At 41.2% G+C, this 24,357-nt stretch overlaps 1 protein-coding gene and 3 long non-coding RNA genes across 5 annotated transcripts; 2 read left to right on the plus strand and 2 right to left on the minus strand.

The window, feature by feature from the left end:
• The first annotated feature begins 1,618 nt into the window (after window positions 1-1,618).
• On the plus strand, window positions 1,619-6,479 carry LOC135483694 (uncharacterized). 2 transcript variants are annotated; one of them, XR_010446363.1, is made up of 5 exons: window positions 1,619-1,717; window positions 3,197-3,265; window positions 4,954-4,994; window positions 5,406-5,559; window positions 6,081-6,478. It is a non-coding gene; the product is annotated as an uncharacterized LOC135483694 (long non-coding RNA). The 2 variants fall into 2 exon arrangements; XR_010446364.1 differs by lacking the exon at window positions 1,619-1,717 and adding an exon at window positions 2,729-2,851 and having other exon boundaries at window positions 6,081-6,479.
• Window positions 6,480-8,048: 1,569 nt separating this feature from the next.
• LOC135483695 (uncharacterized) lies at window positions 8,049-9,375 on the minus strand. The gene is made up of 2 exons (XR_010446365.1): window positions 9,243-9,375; window positions 8,049-8,929 (listed from the first exon to the last, which is right to left on the minus strand). It is a non-coding gene; the product is annotated as an uncharacterized LOC135483695 (long non-coding RNA).
• A 536-nt stretch (window positions 9,376-9,911) lies between these two features.
• LOC135483701 (uncharacterized) lies at window positions 9,912-13,159 on the minus strand. Its single transcript, XR_010446367.1, has 5 exons — window positions 12,945-13,159; window positions 11,456-11,678; window positions 11,037-11,126; window positions 10,447-10,694; window positions 9,912-9,996 (listed from the first exon to the last, which is right to left on the minus strand). It is a non-coding gene; the product is annotated as an uncharacterized LOC135483701 (long non-coding RNA).
• Window positions 13,160-22,053: 8,894 nt separating this feature from the next.
• Window positions 22,054-23,094, plus strand: LOC135482908 (putative nuclease HARBI1). The gene has a single exon (XM_064763390.1). The coding sequence runs from the start codon at window positions 22,054-22,056 to the stop codon at window positions 23,092-23,094; it is 1,041 nt and encodes a 346-aa protein (XP_064619460.1).
• Window positions 23,095-24,357: the final 1,263 nt, after the last annotated feature.

The following is a 24,357-nucleotide window of genomic DNA, read 5'->3' on the forward strand; positions in this document are numbered from 1 at the left end:
GCAGTTCACCTGACGACATACTACAATTAAACATAAGAGCACATGAATAACTTAGTGAATGGGCCCATTCCTTTAATAACCGAGGCGCGACACAATCTGGTCCGTAGGCCTTTTTAGCTTGAAGTGCACTGAGGGATTTCGTAATTTCCTCGGCCGTAAATTCAAAACACTCCAGCTGAGGGTCAGAAGCAACATTGACCTCAAGTAAATTCACAAACCCTTTGGAGAAGACCGACGCAAAGTAATCGTTGAACAAGCTCGCCTTATCACCGTCCCTCTCAGCCTTCGTGCCGTTAAAGTTAACAGTTCTAGGAATCCTATCAGCATTCACTTTGCCACGATAAAAAGACCAAAAACGCTTCGGGTTAGTTTTCACATCTCTACTGACTGTTTCGATGTAAGCATTGTAACAACTACGAGACCTAGTTCTAAGCTTATTTCTGAGCGTCCTGTACTTGGCCCAAGAAGCCTCGCGTCCGTCTCTTCTGGCCTTGCGGAGCGAAGTCTTAACTTTGTTTGACAGGTGTTTTAACTCGCCCGGAATCCAATTTGGCCTAGACCTACTTTTTACTAAGCATTCCAATACCCCGCTCAATAACCGCAATCCAATCCTGCCAAACATGCTCCACGCTGCGGCCAGCATAACGGCCACTAAAGTCTGAGCCTTGACCAAGCTCATTACAATAGAAATTACTAGTGTTCGCTTAGGACATGCCACAACTACGAGCTGGAGGGGATGTCCAAGGGCAACGTAGTCTCCTCCAAACAAACGTGGTATATGTACGATTGACATCTGGCCTTTATATCGTGGGCATTCTACGATTAATGAACAGCCAATCAGGAGTCCGTTCTAGTGAAGGAGGTTAGGCTGTTGATCTTTTGTTTTAATATATGGTCACTGTCCGCTCGTCCCCGCTCCCCGGGCGCCCGCCCGCCCGCCCCCCCCCCTCCGATTCCACCCTACCACCCTACCCCGCATTTGCCCTACCCTTTTTAGTGCAGGCAATGCTTTGAATTACCGAACATCTGGTTATGCGCTCCGACCGTGCGACCCGACCAGTACGAACTGCCGGTGTAAAAGTAGAAAATGTCCCCTGGAAAAAGTGTCCGGCCCTATTGTATTCTGCTATAATAATAATATTTTTATGGTCCTATTATCTGGTCTATCGAGACCATGACTAACAATGCAATAGCTCAGAGATTGAAGTGCATAATAGAATCCTTTGATTCCCGGACATTCTATCCTAGGACATTTTAAACTTCTACACCGGTCCAGTGTAATCGTTATTGTAGACCTCTGAAGATATCAGCCCGAGTCAGCTTGCAAGCACAAGGAAAATAGTGGAAGAGTACCCTCCCCTGATCCCCACCCATAAACGTGCCCGCCCACGGACCCCAACCACCACCACGCCTTTGGCTGCACATTGATTTTTTTACTCTCTCCGCCTCACGTTTGATTGGAAATGCCCCCAAGCTCAGGATGATAGGCCTACTTTTTCCTATTCCGCTGGGTGATTAGTCAACCGAACGTAATCACGACGCCAACAGAGGTTCTTCGAATGCATTGCGAAAGTGACGAAATCAGCGCCTCCAGTCTCAAGATTGCGAAATGCCCGGTTAGCAGAATTTCTTAAGAGTCGGACCTCAATTCATTTGTCGTAATATATCGCTTACCATCGGGACGAAATGGATTCTACCAGTAACAATAATGATACAGGTAATAGCATGGTTAATGAAGATTTAGCAGGTATCAATATTATTGTGAAGTTTTCTTTACATAATCGACATTGGCGGCGTTTGGCCAACCAAACCAGCCAGCCCCTTTCGGTACAGACTGCATACAATGTCAATAACATAGGCCTATGCACATGCATCGAATGTAACTGAAATGAAATGCATGAACAGCAGGCAGCTGCTGTGCAGACTGACAGAGGTATAAAGTTATTTATGGACCCTTGACATTAATAAGCGGAATCTTGATTTGTTTGCTTGTTTCACCTATAGGAGATGGGTAGGCCTATTACTTAGTATTGGGATTATTGTTAATGTTATGTTAGGTGAGCACACTCACTGACGCTCACACTCACGGGCCATCATGACCATGGCCATGCAGACGCAGTGACAGTGTGGGCTATTATAAATCACATAAACTGTGAGATACAAACTTGTGATGTCGCGATATGGGTAGGTAATCATTAAGTGCATCTCACGGTTTATTATAAGCCCACAGTGTGACGACAATCACAATTGAATAATGTCGATGCCAAAATCATGAAATGCGAGTATCGTATAGCGAGGCTATAGTTTTGTCCAAGTTGTTACGTAATCTTGGAAATCTGGACTTTTACTACAGCAAATACATTACACTTATTTACAGTCATAGGCTTACTCTGAAAAGGTTCCCTTCAAACTTGGTACATGTGCAAACAAAATTGGCATTTGGATTGTGAAAAAAAAGGATGCAACTGTGACTCTTTCCCGTTTCCCTCTCTCTGCAACCAAACAATGGAGAGAATAAAGTTTTAATCCTTCTCGTATTGTTCTGGACACTCTCCACGCATGCGAGGAGTTTGGTCAGGGTCTTTCTCGAAACTGTCTATTGTACTGCCACATCGTGAGAAGATGATGGTATGGTACAAATGTAGATAGCCATGGTATCTAGCACTGCATTTACAGAAGCTTAGCAGCCCACCAGGCCAGGCCTACCGGTACATTAATTTAGTTAATGAATTATGAGTGACTTCCTAACGCACGCTGTTATTGTAACTGAACCACTGAGGACCAGGAATGGTTATTAAAAGTGGACCCACAATGATTATGATGACAGTACAGTACTGCCACTTTTTAAAGGGTAATTAAATTAGCGCCATGTCTGCATGACAGAAATAGTAAAATGGGGATACAAAGCAGACCTGGCGATATATTATCGTGCAATGTTAGCATCATTGGGAATTGCCATTCTAAATTTTAACTTCTTCATCTTTGCGAAAATTCTGGCTGCATAGCAGCCATCTTTGAAATCTTTTTTTTCCGATTTCATTGCCAATTGGTTGTATGCAGAGGTACAAATAATACCCAAAAGATTGAGAAGCAGATACACTGCCACTAAAAGTGACTGACAATAATCTTCAGATTGTGGCATGTGACCTCTTTGCTAGACCGTCTGACCCAGATGTGTTTGCCTTCTCTTTTACAGGCTGCACCAGCAAGTAGGCCTGAGGCAACTTCTCAACCTGTGAACAATAGGAAGTCAGTCAAAGCTAAGGTATGTGTGTGACCAAGTTTCCATCACCGAATTCTTTTTAGACCTTGAGATTGTTTAGACTTTACTTGTCATGTCCAATCTGTCATCATGACTTTATGGGAAAACCTGTGGCATGTTTGTCAAGGTTCCGCAGCAAAACATCCCATAGCATAATGCTGCCACCTCCGTGCTTCACAGTCGGTACGGTGTTCTTTGGATTACCCCCCCCCCCCCCCCCCCCCCCGTTTTGCCAAACGTACTGCTGGTAGTTGTGGCCGAAGACTTCGCTTTTAGTCTCATCAGACCAAAGAACACTCCTCCAGAAGGCTCTGTACTTGCCAACATGTTCTCTCGCAAACTCAGCCTTGCTTCCCGGTGGCGTTTTTGAAGTAAAGGCTTCTTTCTTGCCCTGCAGCCTCGTAGTCCACTACGATGCAAGACCTTCTGGACAGTGGACAGTGACACATTTGTCTCTGTAGCTTCTAATTCCTGGCAGAGGTGTTTCTTGGTCGTCTCAGGGTTAATGTGCACCTTTCTAACCAATGTGGGCTCATCTTTGGCTGTCAGCTTGCGCTTTCTTACTGACCTTGGTAAGGCTGCTGTTGTCCCTGGGTCCCTGTACTTCCGCTTTATTGTCTGAACTGACGCCCGTGGCATATCAAGCTGCTTGAAAATGGCTCTTAGTGAAGTACCAGACTGGTTCAAGTGGACAGGCGACTCTATCAGATCTTGAGAGTACTCCTTTGACTTCCCCATGATGGCTCTAAGCTGGCAAATGACCTGAGCAGAAACCCAGTCCCTTTAATACTGCTACAGTGGCGCCACCTGAGCTATGACATAATCATGATGGTCAACAGGTAGTGGAGACAAGATAAAAGCCATTGCATAACATATTTGCCGACCTCAAGGCCAAACAACTAGTAGATAAGGTAGGTGTATGTAAACTTATGACACTCTGAAATATGCATTGTTCTCAAATAGAGCTCATAAAAACAATGAAATTAATGAAACAGAAGTATGTTTTTTAGTTGATGACGAGATGTGATGATAGACTTCCTGTAAACTATATACTATTCCCGCGTTCTGTAGTTGCAGAGAAAGAGACAAGGTTATATCATCCTTTGAATTGCATGTAAACTTTCGAGCACGACTGTACTCTCTAATTTTTGCCTTGGCCTCGAGAAATGATAGTGTATTTTCAAATTCTTTCTTACCAAACCTGAGTGTGTGTTATTATTGCACCACCAATATCCAATTTGATAACCAGTACGCATGTACCCAATGGTTTGGTTGTCTAATTTTCTAATTGTAATTTCTAATTCTAGTGTAAAAGTCAATAGTTCCCTTTTTTGTCATGGTAATGTTGTGGCATTTTCTATTCTTGGCTCACATGGGTGAGCTTATATCCTTACGATTTCATCTTGTCCAGCATTGTTGGCTTTGACTTTGTCTGTCGTTAAGCACTTTTATCATATACCCTAAGTGCAGTGATCTGGCAGACGTATATGATAAATAGAAAACTGCACGAGTGTCTGATCCGAGTATCCAGATTGCACTCGATGATTTTCTACGCAGGGTGAGAGCTTTTCAAGCCGTAGAAAATCATCTCGTGCAATCTGGATACTCGGATCAGACACTCGTGCGGTTTTCTTATTGTACATGTACATGTAAGAAGCACTATCAATGGAAACACGTACCACTTTTTTCAGAAAAGAAAAGCCCAGCAAGGGAAAAGCAAGCAAGGCGAAGGGTAAGAAATTTTTATTAGATTCAAGTTGCCGTGTTGGAAATAACAGTGGTCATAAGATATATAGAAAATGTAGCACTTGTCTTCATGGCATCATTGCATCACATCATCAGGAGGATAGGATTTTTGATAGAAATTTGCAACCATAAGCTGATTTAGAAATTTGCAACCATAAGCTGATTTAGAAATTTAATTTGCGGTGCAAAAACAAACAGTTATGTGATATTTCCATTGAAATAATGGACTCCTCGGAGTGCATGATGCAATGAGATTACAAAGAAACATTTAGCCAAATGTTCAGTTGTTGAAAGGTTTAATGAGGAACTGACCCCTGTATCCTCATATCCAATCGGGGGGGGGGGACAATTTGGTCGCATGGCCATCAAAATGAAATGTAATTGACTTATTTTGCAGGAGACTTATTGCGCAGCTGAGAGAATAGACAACTACGACCCCAAAAACAACACGTATTACATAAAGTGGCAAGGATATGATGCGTCCCACAACTCATGGGTGAAAGCGGAAGACGTAACTTCTCCTCTCATCTCTTCTTACAAAGAAAAATTAGGTAAATCATGATTGAAAGGATTATGGCTGTGTGCTCTATGCAGTTGATGTTGTAGTGGTTGTGAGTCAGGCTGATGCAGCAGTTTCTTAGAGAGCGTGCCCAATTCGAACAACTGTAGCTTATCACATAATTATCGTTTATCAGAATTGTGGAGTCAAAAGGAAGGATTGACAATCAATTTATTGAAATTCCTTCAGATGATACATTAAAAGATGTCATAAAACTCACCTGTCCATTCAAAAGGCTTTTGTATTGCAATTACAGAACGGTTTCTATTCAATAAAAACACTTCGCTGGTGAGAAAATTGTTGGGAACTCTTCAAAGCAGTGGAAGTCTTTGGTTCAAAGGCATCTCAAACTAGTATGAGGTTGCAGCATGAATGCAGTGTAATTGAGATTTGCTTGTTTTCTTCACCTTAATTCCATATATTTTGGTAGTGTACCCTTGGAAGAAAATGATATGATGTCGTGTGATACTAATATCTGCATAATAGTGGTTCTTTTAATTTCCTCTATTTTAGGTTCAGAAACGCACAAGAAGTGATGCACCTCATGTCTTAGCCCTTCGATTGTTGAAAAAATTTATGTGAATTTGTGCAAATCCTCCCACCTGTGTTTTTTTGTTCAGTGGAATTCACGTATTTCGGTATTCCTTCTTCACCTCCACGCATTATTCATTCTGACATAAACTCACATGATCACTTTTGATGAAAGATTACATAATGGATAATATTGAATTGGCACAAATATAGTAACAATGTAAACTTATCATATCTTTCAAAGGTCTCATTAAAAGTAAATGTAAGTTACATGTACATGTACTGTGGAATTATTGTTTTTTCAGACAATCTGTGGCTGTTGTATACATGTATCATTTAATAAACGTGGCGTTTTTCATATTATTAGATACATATAGTCTTGCCTTTATCTTTGCTACCTCACAGCGACTTGACTACATGTATTATAAGGGACCATCTCAAAAGTATTTTGAAGCCTAAAAGACTACGGGTAAGTCATTTAGTCTTTTTGAGTGTGGTCACACCCAAGACTAAGTGACTTGAGTCATTTTTGCTTCAAAAAACATGTACCTGTGAGATGGTCCCTGAATGCATACCTTGAGACAATATCCAGACCGGCACTTGATACTGAGTTTCTCTTGAATTGGCATCAATAGAGAAGTCTGGCTACATGTGCTAGGATTGCAAATTACAGCATACTTTACATGTACATTGGACTTAGAGCCTCCCTCGGTGGATACCTCTCTAATAAGGACACCGGTGCTGAATTGGTTTGGGTGGAATTCCACAACCAGGACGCCTTTCAATTGCGGACGATATTGGAGTGTCCTAACAGCAAGGTAACACTTTACTTTAGACAACGTCGCGTCCAACAAGAATACACCTGCCACATACGGAAATACTGCCTTTGAAGACATCATTCAGAATGTTTGGGTTACTTAAGGATTTGTCACACCCACCCAGAATATACACAAGATGTCATTGAAAATGCTTAAAAAAATGTCACGTCCCACCTGAATACGCCTGATCGTATGGAAATACCGTCTCTGAAGACATTATCCAGAATCATGGTCGGTTTACTTTCGACACAATGTCACATCCAACCTGAATACGCCTGATCGTATGGAAATACCGTCTCTGAAGACGTCATCCAGAATGGTCGGTTTACTTTCGACACAATGTCACATCCAACCTGAATACGCCTGATCGTATGGAAATACCGTCTCTGAAGACGTCATCCAGAATGGTCGGTTTACTTTCGACACAATGTCACATCCAACCTGAATACGCCTGATCGTATGGAAATACCGTCTCTGAAGACGTCATCCAGAATGGTCGGTTTACTTTCGACACAATGTCACATGCAACCTGAATACGCCTGATCGTATGGAAATACCGTCTCTGAAGACGTCATCCAGAATGGTCGGTTTACCTTCGACACAATGTCACATCCAACCTGAATACGCCTGATCATATGGAAATAATGACTCTGATGATATCATTCAGAAGAGTTGGGTTTACCTACATGTACGATATAATGTCACTTCTTACCAAAATACTGCAGCTGCATATGGTATGTAATTCAGAATGATGGTTTACTTGAGACAATGTCACATCCAACCAGAATACACCTACCGCATACTGAAGTACGGTCTTTGAAGATGTCATTCAGAGTAGTTTGATTTTTCTCAGTAATCCAACAGCCCGCTACATGTATACATGTACATGCAGGACAATACAATGGTCAGACACTTCAAAGCGTGGCCTTCAGGGGATGGCACAAGGACAAGGGCAACTTGAATACACAACCTTTCTCAGTCAAGATGAGGCAGATGCTACTTGACCATACACATCTTTGACACCTGTCTGCTCATTTCCGGCAAAAATTGATGTTTCTTTATACATGTAGGCAGCCTGATAGTATCAGCTGTGTTCACCCAAGGTGAGCAACAATGAAAACAAGTGCATGTATTTTGATGCAAGAATCATTTTATTGCTGCTGAAATTCACATTCAGCCAGTAATACAAATCTGCTTATACATAATTGGTGGATTCACAATATATCAGATTACACAAAAGGCATTTTCCAAGGTCCCTAGTGGTCCGGCAATAATTCTAAGTCGTTTTGGGAGTTGCAGGACATCAGCCTAGCCCCCTGCGGTCAGATAAAAAAATTAACCAGCAGCAGGTACCCCCCCCCCCTCATGGTTAAGTTCGTCCCGAGGGCCGGAACATCGCTGTATCGTCGAACAGTTGGCAGATTCCTGAGCGCCAGACGAGCAAAAAAAACTCTCACTGAACAGTTTTGCCTCAGTTGACACTTTTTGCCATATGACGTCATTTTAGGGTCGTCACAACACCTGATTTGTGGCGTAGTTTCCCAATAAACTGCATTGGAAGTTCGAACTTTCACCAGAAAAAGTCACCTTATTCACAAACATGCTTCTTGAGAACCTCTGCAAGGGCCTTAAGAGATGCCACAGAGTTCCGAAAACGTTAGCATCTCGTGGCATACTTTGTTAGCTTCGAGTGACATTTGGGGACACTATACCCTTTTAGACAAACTTAGACCAAATCAAGTCGAAAAATATCGGGATTTCTGAAATAAATCCGGCTTCAAAGGGTTAATTACACGTACTCAATGCCAATGTCATCACAATCCTCCTCCTCAGAGCTAGACGCATCCTCCTCCGAATTTGATTCTTCACCACCAGGTTGCACCTCCCCTTCCTCAAAATCCACCACGATCTCTATGTCAGTGTCTATACATTCAAATACATCTGTTGCTTCTAGGAGAAGGTCTGTGTAGAATTCCTTTGATTCCAGCAGCAACATCACCAATCCATGGTTTTCTTAAATAGAAGGAGAGCTGGAGATTAAAATTCTGAAGTCATCAACAAAGGTAATGCACATACATCTGCAAACCAATAGTTTATGTCTGTCCAGTTAGATTAATGAAAGGCATTCGGTTTGAATTAATTCAAAGCAAGGCGTAGTACATTTGTATTAGTAAACTGAACCTGAGCTGGGAAAGAACGAAGTTGCAATCAGATCCTGATCTGCATCCACAGCCCAGGTTAATTCAGAGGTAGTGCCACAGCAAGACAAGTACATGTATGCATCAACCACCACAATGTTGGGTAAAAATAATTGCATGGCCACTACCTTGGTTTTTGATGGCCTCATTGTTCACGGTGTTGATTCTGTCTTCCAAGGTGTTGATTTTTTTCTTGAAGAAAAGAACAGTTGATACCATCTCTTGAATGAGCACAGGCAATTCCTCGATGTACCTGGTCACGTGTTCATGTATATCAACTATTTTCTTCTTCAAAGCAAATATTTCTCCCTTGTTCCCTGAATTGAAGAAACAAATATTAGGACTACAGGCTAAAAGTTTTTTGCTCCATCCCTCCTACATGTACATACGAAACTCTGGTAAAAATACATGCTGGATATGTCAGAAATGTGACTATAAGATTGAGGCGCAACTTAACATTTTACTTGCAACCAATGCTACATTGCCACCAAATTGTGTTAAATGTAGAAGGTAGAATGTACTTTACATCACTTAAAGACCAATGTACCAGTAAGTCTAGAACAAAATGCCGACCCAGGCTTTAAACCTCAAATTGCTTGATAAACAACAGCTGGATCAATTTCTCTGAACAATCGAAAATGACTGCAGGACATTACCACTTGGAGTTATTTGTGTCCTGGACTTTGTGTTACATGTACTAAGTGAAGTTCGTGGGTAAATGAATATGAAGTCAATGCCAACCTGCAGGATTATGCCAAGGCAACAAATAGTCCTCTTGCGTGACTTCGTCAAAGAAACATGACAGCAGACTAACACAATGCTGAAGTTGCTTTCTCTCCTTTTCAAGACACTTTCGTAGAGAAGCCCGACTCTTTGAAGCATCTGAAATGAAAATGATAAACTTTTAAACTGATCGATATAGCAGTGAACTCGACATGCATCGTAACTGCACAAACTGCTAATATGAAGAAAGCCCCTTTAATACTGTCGTGTTAATTTCTCTCTTTCAAATCATGTCATGTTATTTAAACCAATGAACTTTATAAGAATCTAAAAAGAAAGAACGTGTGTATATAATTAAATTGAAAAACTCCCGAAGATAGGGCGAAGATAGGGCAGAAGGCTGGAAAACCTGGTCAACAAACTGGAGCTGAAGATAGAAGCTGCAAGAACACCACGGTTTTCCCTTGTGCCATGGTCAACCCAGACTCTGAATCACATTCTAGAGAACAAATTGTGTTTTGATTAAATAGCTGTGTTCCTTCAGTTATTTTTAGTGCCTGTTACATGTACACTTTGAAAACAAATTTATCTCCTACAAATATGTCATACCTGATAACAGCTGACGACGCACATGAGACACAAACTGCACATGATGAACTACCGGGTATGTTTTCCCATTTTCCTAAGTATTGACCTCAATACTGGCTCCTGCACCTCCTCCCAACTCTCCTCTTGTCTTTGCTTCCGGTCAGCATGCGCAACAAAATGCCTTTTCTTCCATTCAGATTCAGTGCTTGGCACTTCAGTACTATTGGAAGCCCGAATCCCATTCAGAAGCTCCATAAGTTCAGCTCTCACTGTAAATTAAAAGTGCATTGATAAATACTACCGGGAAAGAAAAAAAAAGTTCCTAAGTGTTGATTCGAAAATACCATTATTTGCCTTAATCAGCAGCCAGTGTTGCCCAATTAACCTTTAAAAAAGAATAAATCATTTGCAAACTATAACCTGACTTGTGATCAACACAAAATTCAAAATTTAGATGAATCAGTTCACGTCGTTTGACCTCTGCAGCCGTAAAAAGTATGGTAGGTCAAATCGGAAACTTACTCCTTATAAAATACACAACTTGATTTGTGTCTTGGAATAGAGCCAACTAGCTGATGAATAAAAAGACCTTAAAAAGACAAATCACAAACCTTGCTGGAACACTTGAAAATCGAAAGGTGCATCGATTTCTACTTCATGATTACTTGGTTGCAATTCCTCAGGAAAGTCCTTTAGTTTCTCTGGAAAAACAAGCAATTTTGAAATTACGGCCAAATGCAGATTACGCCAGAAAAGATGCAATTTCTTCCATGGAATTTCTTACATAAAAAGGGTGGAAAAGACTAATTTTTCTGGTTTGATTTTAAAGATTGGTGAGAAATTTTAAAGAGGTATAGCAGTGATAGGGTTGGATTTGTAGGCATAAACCATTTGTCCAGAACATGAAATTATCAGTTAATTGCACGAATGTAAGCCTAGTCTAGCAGCAATATTTTTCCATGTATAAAGCCTAATTGAATATTGATGGCTCAGACGAGGTGAAGGCATTTGTCAACCAAAAACAATCTACCTGTCGTTGAGGTTTTCTTCCCTTTTCTTTCTCTTCTGGGAACTGATGGACCATCTATAGCACCATTGATGTCCCTGGATGGAGCTTTCACATATGGTTTTTAAGTTCTTTTTAGGATAGGTTTTCCTCTTTCTCCTGCGATAGGAGGCAGCCAACTCTTTGATTCGTGCATAATGCCCTGCATTCTCACAAGAAGGATTGTCATCATTACCATTGGATGATGCTGAAAAACAAACACATAAAGTGACAAATACTAATAGTCAAAACTATGACTTAGCCTAGACAAAATACAGCCTCCATGCAGTCTACACTCGATCTATGATTTTAACGAACACGAGGCTTTAGAAGGCCTTAAGACAACTTCAGACAATGCCAATAGTTAAAGGGGAGGCGCCTGATTGGCCACATCCTTGCCAATGAACCTACATGTGGTGGCAAAACAGGAAGACACAAGGTTGGCCTCGGGATGAGCAGAGCCTAATCAACGATAGCCCATTTGAATACTCTCGATGTTCTACGCTCCAATCCGCCATTGAGTCGAGTATCTGCGCCAATCAAGGTAGGGAATTCCTGCACAACGAGTTTAAGCTTACTACTATGCAGATACGGTCTATCGCAGTGCTATTTTTAGGAATGTCTAACGTCAGGGCTGTAGCCGGGGGGGGGGGGATCAGGGGGGTTCGAACCAACCCCAGCTTGAGAAAAGGATCCGCTGAGGGCAGTCAAAAATACTTTTCTACTGAGTTTTGTAACACCATGATTCTATCCAAATGGGCCATTGTACGATAGAGTGACAGGCCTTTCAATTACGTGGAGACCTCTACACCCTGTATTTTTTTATCCTATTTTGGGGGACATGTTTTTTTGCTTTTTGGCTTAATTTGGAGACATTTCATCACGCCAATTTGCCTGAACAGCGATGTCATAAATCAAAGTTAGTGACTGATATCACCACATACACCAGATAAATCATAATTTTAGGGGAAAACTTTAAAATGAGGCCATTTGGATGAGATTTGGTTATGTTAGGGGTCAAAAAACGCTTCAGGGGGGTCATATTTAAAAAAAAAAGAAAAAAAACCACCTAATTTGGGGACATCCTGTACGGTAACGGTGTAGGAATCATGTAATTGAGAGGCCTGAGTGACCTTATACAGTCATTCGTAACTGGGAGTGCTGACCTGCCAGATTTCGGTCTCATGTTCACGGGCTTAGCACTAGGCCTACCATTACATCAATGTGATACTGATATGTCAATGATTGATGACAAATAATGATGAAGATGTCCACGCATCGAGCATTTACATACATTTACGGCAGCAGCATGGGGATGCATCTCATTTATCAATACAGGTGGTAGGCCTAGCTTGGCACGTGCCCTGCTGGGCCTGGGCCGGGGCTGGGCGACGGCCATGCTTTTTTCTCAGATCGATTTAGGACATAGGTGACAAAAAAACAACACCTTTGGCGACCATCTGGCTATACTTACCACCAAATTCCATGGTCATGATATTTGATGCGGTCCTAACTATGACATGGTCTACGTTTCATAGCCTACCGGTACTTCAAACCGTAAATAGCAATGGAATTGAGCAAAACTGAAATACTACAACACCATCCGATAAATCGAATGTCGCACGTTCTGTATCCCGCGAGATCTCGAAACTACTGCGCACAGGCGCGAGAAATTATATAATAGCTCAATTGCCCCCTACCCCTTCAATTCAGCTCAGGCCCCTCGACTGACTACCTCCATCCCCCCCCCCCCCCAAATGTAAAATGATATCGTTTTTAGATTTGCTGTCGGTGTAGTTGGGGTTTGTTTGTCAGTCAAGGGGGCAACCGAACGGGGGGGGGGGGGGGTCTCTAAGTTTCACGTGCCTGTGCTGCTATTTTAGTAGCGGCAGAGGCAGTGGCTAAAAAAGTAGCACGAGAAACGAGGATGAGCTGATATAGTTCCCCAGTAAAATGGGTTGCCGCAAATATTGACAACTTTAAAACTGTCGAAAACTTGCGTAAAGATTAATCAGAATAATTGAAGAGTCATGAAACTATATGATTACTACAAACCTAATGCAAATCTAAAACATTTATAGGGGCTGGTTTTGCGAATAGATGGATACCTTTGTTTACAAAATGACGTCACTCTGACGTCACGCATACCTTAAAAGATACTTCGTTGCTATAATAGTTCATCATTATCCCACTGTAGCGCAATGTCTGTTTAGTTCCACCCCTAGCTGAAAGGTGGGGCAGCCTGATTTGGATCGTGGGATATGTACGTTATAAGCCACTAATACCAATCGTAGATATACCACTATTGTTTGCGGAGAATGGGCAGTGATGTATGATGAAAAACTCAAGATTTAATTTGATTGCTTATTCACATATATTTACAACAACATTCACAATACATCAATGATCTAGAAAACAATGACAAGGCCAGAAGCAAAGACAGGAATATACCACCAGAGATTCACAATGCTAATGCCCGCTATAACACACTGATTGAATGTTAAAACTAGTCTGGTATTTGTCATAGGGATAAAAAGATAAATACTGGTACATAACAAATCATACAATATGTAGGCAACGAAATGATAAAACTGTCACTACATAATATTAGTCGGTGCCCAAATAAATAAATGTATCTACATTTTCACTCAGTGCCCGGTAAAAATGAGTTGACTGAGCAATAAAGTTTGTCGGCATGGAGAACTGTGCGAAGGTCAGAAACAATGAAGTCCCTTAAGATAAGGGGTTGCAGGGGATGTCGAAGGGTCCATCCGCATGAAAGATCCCAAACACCCCATGAGCCAAGATTAATGGAGTCGAGGTTAAGAAGTACTACAATAAACACTAATGCTAACTTTATGGACGTCAATAAAGTTAGCCTTAGCATTTATCGTAGGACTTCTTACCCTCTCTAATATAAATAGGAGTAAAGTTACTGAAATACTCTGAAATAGAGCAAGGGAATGGCGGGAGAAATATACCATTCTGGATACATACAATGTTGATGTTAAAACACTACATTTTGTACCAAACATACATGTCCATCACAATCACAGACTGAACAAATGCTTAAAGCAATTTTGACACATCCTTTCATTATTGTTAGCAGAACATTCTTAGCAACTTTCTAAAACCTTCTTGCACGTTCGCTCACTCTTTTTTAAATTGTCTGGTTTGACAGAAGTTTCGCAGAGCATGATTGGAATACAGCAATTTCATTTGTAGTTCAGAATCTCTCACACAAGCACATTGTCCGAATTTCTTCTTCAGTAAGGAACCAAGAGATAGAAATGAGACGGTAAATATTAGCCATACGGTTGAACAATTCTAAGTACCTGTCATGTACCTCAGTGAAACCATGCCTCAAAAGAACACCAACCAAACCGTGAGGTCTTTCAATTATTTTACGACAATGGTTACCAATAAATGCATTGCTATGATATGCTTGTTTGTAAACAAGCTACTCTTTTTCAAGCACAATGTTCAGTTCAAGTTGAAGGGAGCCCTGGTGCTTCTTGACCTCAGCATAAACTGTATCTAACCTACCATGCAGACTAGCATGCTGTTTTCTACCTTTTGTAACACTGCTTTTGATTCTTTTAGCGACTCTTTGTGAACATCAACTAATTTATCTTTCGTACGAACACCTATGCAAAGGTAGCACTTGTATTCATCCGCATTATCAACATTGGAATCAAAACTTTTTGCTTTTTTACCGGCACATTTTGAATGAACACAACGATGACAGAAATCACACTGAAATAACGTAATTTTTTTGCAGTTTCTATATCTATGACATCTCCCGGTCAAGAATTCGTCGGGTGCCGGGCTGCGAAATTTTTTTTTGCGATCAGGTTACGGACACTTTCTGTTCCTCATTTGCATAATGATAATTTATCACTCTCCGAAGCAGAGTTTAGGCCTACTGACCTATATCATATTCACAGTGATTTTGTCTATCGACTTCATCCAAGGTCTCTTTTTATACATCAGTATAGCGCCTGTATTTTGGGAGACTAAGCTAAATCATTTATCAACCAAAACCTCACAATATTGTTGCTTGTGTGGAAATAAATGGTGAGCTCCAGGTTGGAGGTGTAGACACATGGTCCATGAACCCTCTGTACAATCCGTTTAGACTAGAAATTGTAAGTTTATGTCTCTTGATGCATTTTATGGTCTCGATGTCAGTCTGAATGTTAATTTACCAATCAAGAAGCTCTTTCCTTGTATGTATGTTGATGGTTGTTCTCACATGTCTTAATAAATGTTGAGAATAGAAAAGGTATTATATTATTTCTTAAATAAACTGGATTGATGCTTGAAAAAGGAAAAATATTCTACCACAGAAGACAATTAAATACTAAGTAACCATGGTAACCCCTCTCCTGATTGTTAAATTTTAAACTCCCCACCCCAACAAGTTTATATAAGATGTCATCACTGACCACATACCAGAAAACTTGGTAGACGACGATAATCACGATTGCAATATTAGTTATGACTCAACCGAAAACAATTGATGAACATTCTTTGAGAACACCCTGTATATCACGGAAGAGAGCTCAACATTTCGTAAACAGCGCCACGTGGTTGCAAAATGACGTGGTCAAAGACAGATCATTTTGATTGGCTGTATGCAAATGAGGAACAGAAAGTGTCCGTAACCTTGTTGCAGAAAAAAATTCGCTGCCGGGCTGGCACCCTTGTGCAATTTAAGATATCTTCGTTACCATGGCAACCACTTACAAAAAACGTGTATTTTTGTCAATCGCATTTTTTCCCGACATAGAAGTCGCATTTACACAATTAAAACAATTGAACATATGTAAATCAACACCGGCTACCATTTTAGTGCAATAAAAAATGGTTAATGGTAAGGTCATTGTGCAAAATGCACTTTTTTGAACGTTTTTTTTCAAAACAACAATAATTGTTTTCTCTTGCTAATTACTGGCATGCTTTCTTATAATGATGGGTTTATTTTCCTATATGTTTTATCCGTAGATAATGACTTTTAAAATGACGTATCATGCATAACTGGCAAATGAACACTTCTCGCGCAAAGATGATATGAGGTTGACATCTAGCCTTATTTAAAAAGGAAAGGTCAGTGTCACGATCTCAAATAAGCAAACTTTCTCTTGTCTTTGTAGTGTCACGATTGATTGATACGTTGTAGACAGGCGTGATTTCAGGCTGGGACTTTAATACACCAATTATTTTTTCAGGTTCTCTTGGCTATCGATCAAGGAGTAGTGTTCGCAAAACCAACCTTACGCGCGTTTCTTGTTGATGATGGAAGGGCTACATGACAGGGTACGTATTATTTGCAATAGCTATACTATGGTCAAAATATTTCTTCGTGGATTTCTAATGGTAAAAATAGGAATAACTGTAATATATATTTCGGGTCTACTAAATAAATGATGTCTTCAAGTGACCTTTGTATTATTTCTTTTCAGCGTCCCTAAAGACAAACGAAGTTTAAGAAAATATTGTATGCTGCGACAAGGTCGATGACAAGAATACTAGTATAAATTCATATTAGGTAATTACTATTACTAAGCCCCCCTTTAGGAGGGGCTCTTAAGATACACGTGTGTACGGGAGTACATAATGCAAATGAATGATGAGAAATAAAGAGAGTAACTATTGTATATCCTACAAACAATTTTTTTTGGTATTTTTCTGAATTAACTCCGTTGAGTTTACCGATTTCTCCGCGATCTTCCGGTAGTGGTTGCTATCCCATTGGTTGAAATTAATTTAAATTAATTTAAATCTTCATGGGAATTCGCTACATCATATGCCTAAGAAATTGGCCAATTATATTAATATTTTTATTAGAGAAATATCCGTCCTAAATAATGACAGAAAAGGGCGGTTTATTTCAATTTTGTGTCGACATGGTCGAGGTCACGTGACGTCATAAACAAAACAATCGCACACACCCGTCCAAAAAAGGCACTTTAAGAAAAACAAATACGTTTTTCCTGCTTAAAACCACACTGACGACTAAGTCATATTGGTCTACTGCCCAAATCTGATGTATCAAAATGAATCACAAACTAGAACTAGCTCTATTTAGCAAAAGTTGCGTGAAAAATTCGGGTGAGCGACATACTGCACCCTAGCGGCCAATAATTAAACTACTTTCAGCCGTCTGCTCCGGTCTCGTTAGGGAGTTTTTCCCAAATGTACGCGATGATGACGTGCCCCATTAACAGGACGTAACATCTATTTTAAAATGCGTTTCCAAAGTGAATGCATGAGGACAACCCATTTATTTGTGTCGTATATCACTGGAAACGCCCGATTCCCGTGAATAAGGACAATCACAATGTATTACATTACCAAAACAAAAATGTGTCGGAAGGAACTATGGATGGTCCCAACATGGGGGGTTTGGGGGTAAAAACGTTACGCTATCGTAGGGGGGTTCGGGGGTGCTCCCCCGACCTAAAGGGGGGCTCACCAAGTCCTTGACTTTACATATTAGCATAATACCCGTGGCGCGGGTTGTTTTAGGGTGTTGGCTTACTGTGGGGTTGGGGCAATTTGGGTGAAATGAAATGATATGTCTGGGGGTTGTGATGTTGTCTTGATTTTGATGATTGGGACAATCTGGGTGATATGGGTTGATTGGACTGAGGGGTTGTGACCGGAAAAATCAAACTCCACTCCATTTTGACGAACTATTTCGCGAATGGTGAAGAGGCAATGGTGTGAAGTTACGAACTTAGTACAACAAATGCCGCGAGCATAGTGGGTGGCAGCACCAGACGGAGGAAGTAGTTCGCCTAGGGTTTTTTCGACACCCTCCGCACGGACTCCACTCGTTCCGGAACATTCACTTACTTGTTAATCTGCAGTGATTAGCCTGTTTTTATTGCAGTAAAGAAATGTTAATCGGGATTTTATATCATATTTTATATTTGCCCCGGGTATTCATATAGGGAGCTGTGCGCTACTTTGCGCCCAGTGCTTGGGTCGGGTGAGGCGATTTTGTTATTATGTGACGTGTATCACGTCATGAATTCCCATAAGGTACTTCGAAAAATTAAGAGCGATTAATAACAACGTAAGGTGAAAGAGTACGACCCAAAAATAAAGGGGGAAAATTGCGGAGATGAATGCTTTAAACATATAGTGGCCCCAATACTTTCCCGGCTTATTTTTGTATAATCCCACACTTTTGATTTAATAGATGGCCCCATATGCAAATCAGACCTGCTGAAATGGCCCCTTATGTTAATGAGTATGCCCATATATAGAAAGAACAAAAAATGCTATTTCTCCGAGATCGCTGCAAAGTTTACCTATTTAACCCGGCGAGGACCATCTCCATATCAACCACGACTTTCAGGAAAAGTTTCGATCTGAACTGACGGAGGAGATGTGTGACCAACTATTTCAGCTCTCCGTCCATTATAGTAGTGATTACATTACTCTTTATTTGTAGCACTAATACTGAAAATCTGACAGGTCTTTTAAGACTTAACTTGCACACATTTAAAACAGCATCTCTATATTAAAAGTGCGCCCAACACTGTTAACACATAAAGGGAACATGACTAAATTAAAACATTCTGCTGTTGAAGTAAAGACAGTGGGAGAGGAGAATTCCAGATCCTGAGTTAAAGTAGTTTAGTCAGGGTTGAGTTGTTAGGATCGATGAACATGGATGACGTTCATTCTATCAGTTACACTACATGTATGCTTTGGTTTTCAGGTAGAACTACAATGGTTGTATGTAAACACTGAAACGTTTCAAAAGAAGCAGGTCAAACGAAACGAGTCAAAAATAAAAATATGGCACAAAAATGAATATTACTGAATAATTATACTCATGATATGTTATAATGATTACAATAATTCTGTTTGCGTACTTTGATAGTCTGGATCGATTTTTATGCGATGAATTTGGTAAATTGTTTGCAACACGGCGACCCGCCTTGGCATTCCACATTTTCAGCACAAAAGGTAAATCGGCCTCGTCCCCGTGCCAATCTCCAAACGCAGAGTTAATATTCAAAATATTATCTCTGCCCGAATTGGCTTCCATGTTGGCGAATCACTGTACATTCTGATCTGCTGATGCTCCGTGTCTGAGTGCTACGTTCGAAATAGTTCAATGCAAAATTGGATGTTCAATTCAACGTGTTCCAATAAATCGTCGTTATGGTCGTTAAAGTATACGATAGCGCTAAATATTGGGGTAGGGTACGAGGTTACATGGGGAAATACCGGTTTATCTAAATTGTGAAAGAGCTGAACGGACTGTGGTAAATCTTTTTATAATTAATCGCTTTCTGTTTGAATTTCTGTGGCTTTTATGCGGTAAAAATACAAAACAGAGCCTTTGAAAAACGACACATCCACATAGTGCATTTTCAATTTCACGTTTTGACCATTTATTTGACTCGTTTCGTTTGACCTGTTTCTTTTGAAACGTTTCAGTCTTTACATACTACCGAACTACAATACATGAATATGGACTTATGGTGTATTTTCTGTGGTAAGGATGGAAGGCGCACGGCGACCAGTGTAGCAGGACCTCAACGAATACGTACAATCATTGATGCTAGTAAGGATAGGTTGGATGATTTCAAGAACGTATTGAGAAGCGATTTGAAGATGATGCCGGATTTGTTGTGAGATATCACAAGAACTGTGTTTGTTCGTATACATCACAGCAACACATCGGACGATCGGTTAAGCGGTCAAACTCCTGCCAACAAATGCATGAACCGACTGCAAAACGTATTAGACGCTCAGAAATAAACTAATTTGATTTCAAAGTACATTGTTTGATATGCGGTGAGATTTGTTTGGACCTAGATCCAAAACACCCTGACCGCTGGCGGAGGGTCGTTTTCTGTGGCAACTCAGTCAAGGACACAATTCTCGATGTATGTGCATCACGACAGACCGATTTTGCACACCAGGTGAGGGCGAGAGTGTTAGGTGCTACTGGCGATTTGCAAGCAGCTTACGGATGTTTCATATGGATAGTTACAAGTCATTTAGTGCATCTCGCTCGGTGAAAGCATCGGCTTCAGCAACTGATTGTAAAACCCATTCTAATGATCTCAGTGATACAGACGAAGCATTCACGCTTACGGTGAATTCAATTAATGCGGAGCCTTCCAGAGTATGGAACACAGTCGAGTTACATGAGATATATGTATCGCATGGTGGCAGCAACGTTTCCCGTCGAACTTTGACATCAATGTTATCGGAATGGTTTGGCGAAGAACTTCTTTTCTTTTCGAGATCAGGTGTGGCTAGCTTGCTCGTTTTGCGAAATCAGGCATCAGGGCTGTTACGGCAAGTTGAGGAAGTGATGTCTATGTAGCCATTGATAGAGTTTCACTACAAATAATCAGAGAAGTATAGGATTTAAAAACTGACAGAAATTGCTATGATGCTAGTATAAATATCGACGCTGCCCTCGGTGTTGTGAGTGAGACTCTTCTAGCACTATTGTCAAAACTTTCATGCAGGCTTGATCGTAACCTGCCTGCTTCGCTCATTGGGAACATAGTAACAAATGCCATTTCCGGTAATTTCAATCTCTTCAAATAGCACTGGGCATTTTACTAAGCAGGAAAGGTGTGATCGAGCAATTGTTTGATTTTCGCGTATCATGCACATATGATGAGGTCTTGAGGTTTAAATCATCGGCTGCAGCAGCATGCAGCAGTGAGCGACCTGAATCACAGAGGCATTGGAGATGTTGACAACAGTCTTGTTCAGCTCGTGTCTGACAATTTCGATGTCAACAAATGCCGGTAACGGAGAGAATACCTCTGAACCTCGGGCAACCATATCTTAGCTTCGGTCACATGATATTTCTGGATAATTACTACACTTCCCCAGCTTTGGCTACCTACTTCCTTGATTATGATACCTCTGTGGGACTGTGAATCGCAAGCGTGAGAATTATCCTGGTGATCTTCACACAAGACCACTTGAGAAGGGCACATCATGTTTCATGAAGTCACAAGACAAGGATTTGAAGCCAGCTTGTGTTATCAAGTACAACCATCGGAGAGTGGTGTTGACATGGTTGACCAGCAGCTCCATAGTTTTAGTGTGGTCAGGAAAAAAAATGGTACAAAAAGATGGATTTCTTGTCCTTTTCCGTGGATGTCCTGACGGTACTTTTATCATCCAGCCCCAACATGAACAAAGATATTGTAGGGCATGAAACGGTTCAAAGGTTGACTGGAGGGCACTTTCCTGAGAAAAGAGAGGAAAAGCCGTCTGCCAGGTCTTCCTTCAGGAAAGACAAAATGTGTCGTGTTTGCTGGGCTGGTGGGGTTCGAAGTCAAGCTGTTTGAGCAACCAGGGCCCAATCTCATGAAACGCTTCTAAGCCTAGTTGACAGCTAATTTGGCCTGTAGTTGGCTGCTATCCCTAGTTGCCTTCTAAGTGTTTTTCATGAAATGTCACTAGGCCTAGTTACATGCTAAGTTGACTGCTAAAGTTAGAGATGATCTGGGGCACCTCTAAATCTCTAGTTGTCAACTATTTTATCATTTGCCTGACTGGCATCGACGAGAGAACAAGTAAACATGGCAAGAAGGATATTTGAGCTTGCGGAACTTGTGGAGAGGCGCCGCGCTTTACGACGAGAGCGAGTTTTTAGAGATCGTCGGAATCCTCTGGACATCTTTAGTGACGGGGAATTGCTTCAGAGATACAGATTCTCTCGAAATGGGATCATGTTCATCACTGACTTAGTCACCCCACATATTGAGCATCCAACAAGACGAAGCAGTGCCCTACTTCCATATCAACAAGTCCTCATTGCCCTGCAGTATTACGGGACAGGGACATCCCATAAGGTTGTCGGAGATCCGTTGCAAGTGTCACCGGCAACTGCTAACCGAGCAATCCATCGTGTTTCCAATGCCTTGGCTGGAAGGATAAATGATTTCATCAAATTTCCGGAGGGGAATGAATTAGGACCCATTAAGGATGGTTTCTACCAAATGCGACACTTTCCTGGTGTGATAGGGTGTGTCGATGGGACTCATGTCTGGATTATCTCACCACATCAAAACGAAGTTGACTATGTGAACAGAAAGGGTTATCATTCGATTAACGTGCAAGTGATGTGTGACCATAGGGGCAAGTGGATAAATCTAGTTGCTAGATGGCCTGGCTCGGCGCATGACAGCCGAATTCTCAGATCAAGCCAGGTTTGGGACACAATGGAGGCTGGTTTGGTTCAAGCATTCATCCTTGGTGATAGTGGTTATCCATGTCGCAACTGGTTGATGACACCACTCTTGAATCCAACCACAGCATCAGAGCGTCGATACAATGCTGCCCATAAGTCTACACGGGTGTTGGTGGAACAAACCATTGGGAGATGGAAGCGTCGCTTTTATCTTCTCCATCTCGAGAGTAGATTGAAAGACCCAGAGAGTACCTGTAAGGTTATTGCTGCCACGGCTGTGCTACATAACATTGCAGTGGACCGAAATGAGCCGGATGTTGAGTACCCTGGACCAGTACGAGAGGAGGTGCGAGCTGAAGACTACCACGGAAATTTTGACATTGCTAATGGACATAGAGCAAGAACGTTGTTGATTCAGAATAGGTTTTAATGGGACTATCTAGACAATGATAGTTGACACATCTACATGATGTTATACATATGTTATGTACCAAAAGTAGAACTTCACTGATAGCAGAACTTCACTGCTGTACTAGACTGGTTCCCTGTCTCTGCCGCTACGCTATACACCAAATCTAAGTATAATTACAACTGAAACAAAACACTTCCTTCTTCAGTCTGCAATAGCGATGGTGGGTTTTCATCATTTAATTGGCGCTTTAACAGTTTAATTTGCAATTTCAGCTTCTCTTGTTTTAGTACCAAATTCTGACGTTTGATGAGCATGTTCTCCCTTTCTGTTTCAATGAGACTGTTGTATGCTTCATCTTTCTTTAGCTTCTTGGATGACGTGGGACTGCAGCAGCCCCTGGTAGCCGACTTTGATGAACTTGGCTTAGGCGTATCAATTTCATGGACATCGGTTAATAATTCTCCTACATGTACATCACTGCTATCCGATTCTGTAAAGAAAGTGGAACATCACTAAGACTAAACTCCTTTGGAGACACTTGAAAAATTTCAGTTGTAATACTAGTATGAAGTGTTCATCAAGAGAGGTGGATTTTAAAAGGAAGCAAGTGGCTACACTTAATTATATTTAGTACCAAAGTCATCTTGTCCAACCGACTTTGCTGTTACTCCAGACTCGACCCCAGTCAAACCCTGAAACCCCAGAGTATCTGCGCAAAGATGAAGCATCTTCTGTTGTGCTGGATTTGGCTCTGATGCCGGTTTTCCACCACCTGTTTTTGCTCGTGACTTTTTCTGCTGCTGTGCGATTTCCCGCAACTCGGACTTCAGTTTCGTCAGCCGAGATTTAAGGTCATCCAATGACCGATTAGTGTCTGGAAATCGGGCACGATGCTGCGTAAGGATGTTTTCCCAGGCCTCTTTCTTCTTCCGATTTGTGTTTACATCCTTTTGTTTTGCATCTATATTGTCTTTAAATTCCTCGTACTTCTGCGACAGGAAAAGGTTTTCATCCTGGCTGTAATTTGCCTTACGCTGCCTTTTCTGGGACATCTTTACTGTAGGGCGAAAAGCACAGTCTGTCTGTGCAGCACAGTGCTATGATAGACATGAGGATTGCACACATTGCGTAGATTTATCCCCATGACTGACCCCTAATGACCTAAATGTCCTCAAAGTCAGCACTCGGCCCATTGAAATTGAAATTGACATGCTGTGGTTTATGTGGTTTGGACGTCTCTCCACACTTTAGTTAACAACTACTTTTCCTACCTGGCAACTA

This window comes from Lineus longissimus, chromosome 2 (genome assembly GCF_910592395.1).
Source record: "Lineus longissimus chromosome 2, tnLinLong1.2, whole genome shotgun sequence".
NCBI classification, from domain to species: Eukaryota; Metazoa; Nemertea; class Pilidiophora; order Heteronemertea; family Lineidae; genus Lineus; species Lineus longissimus.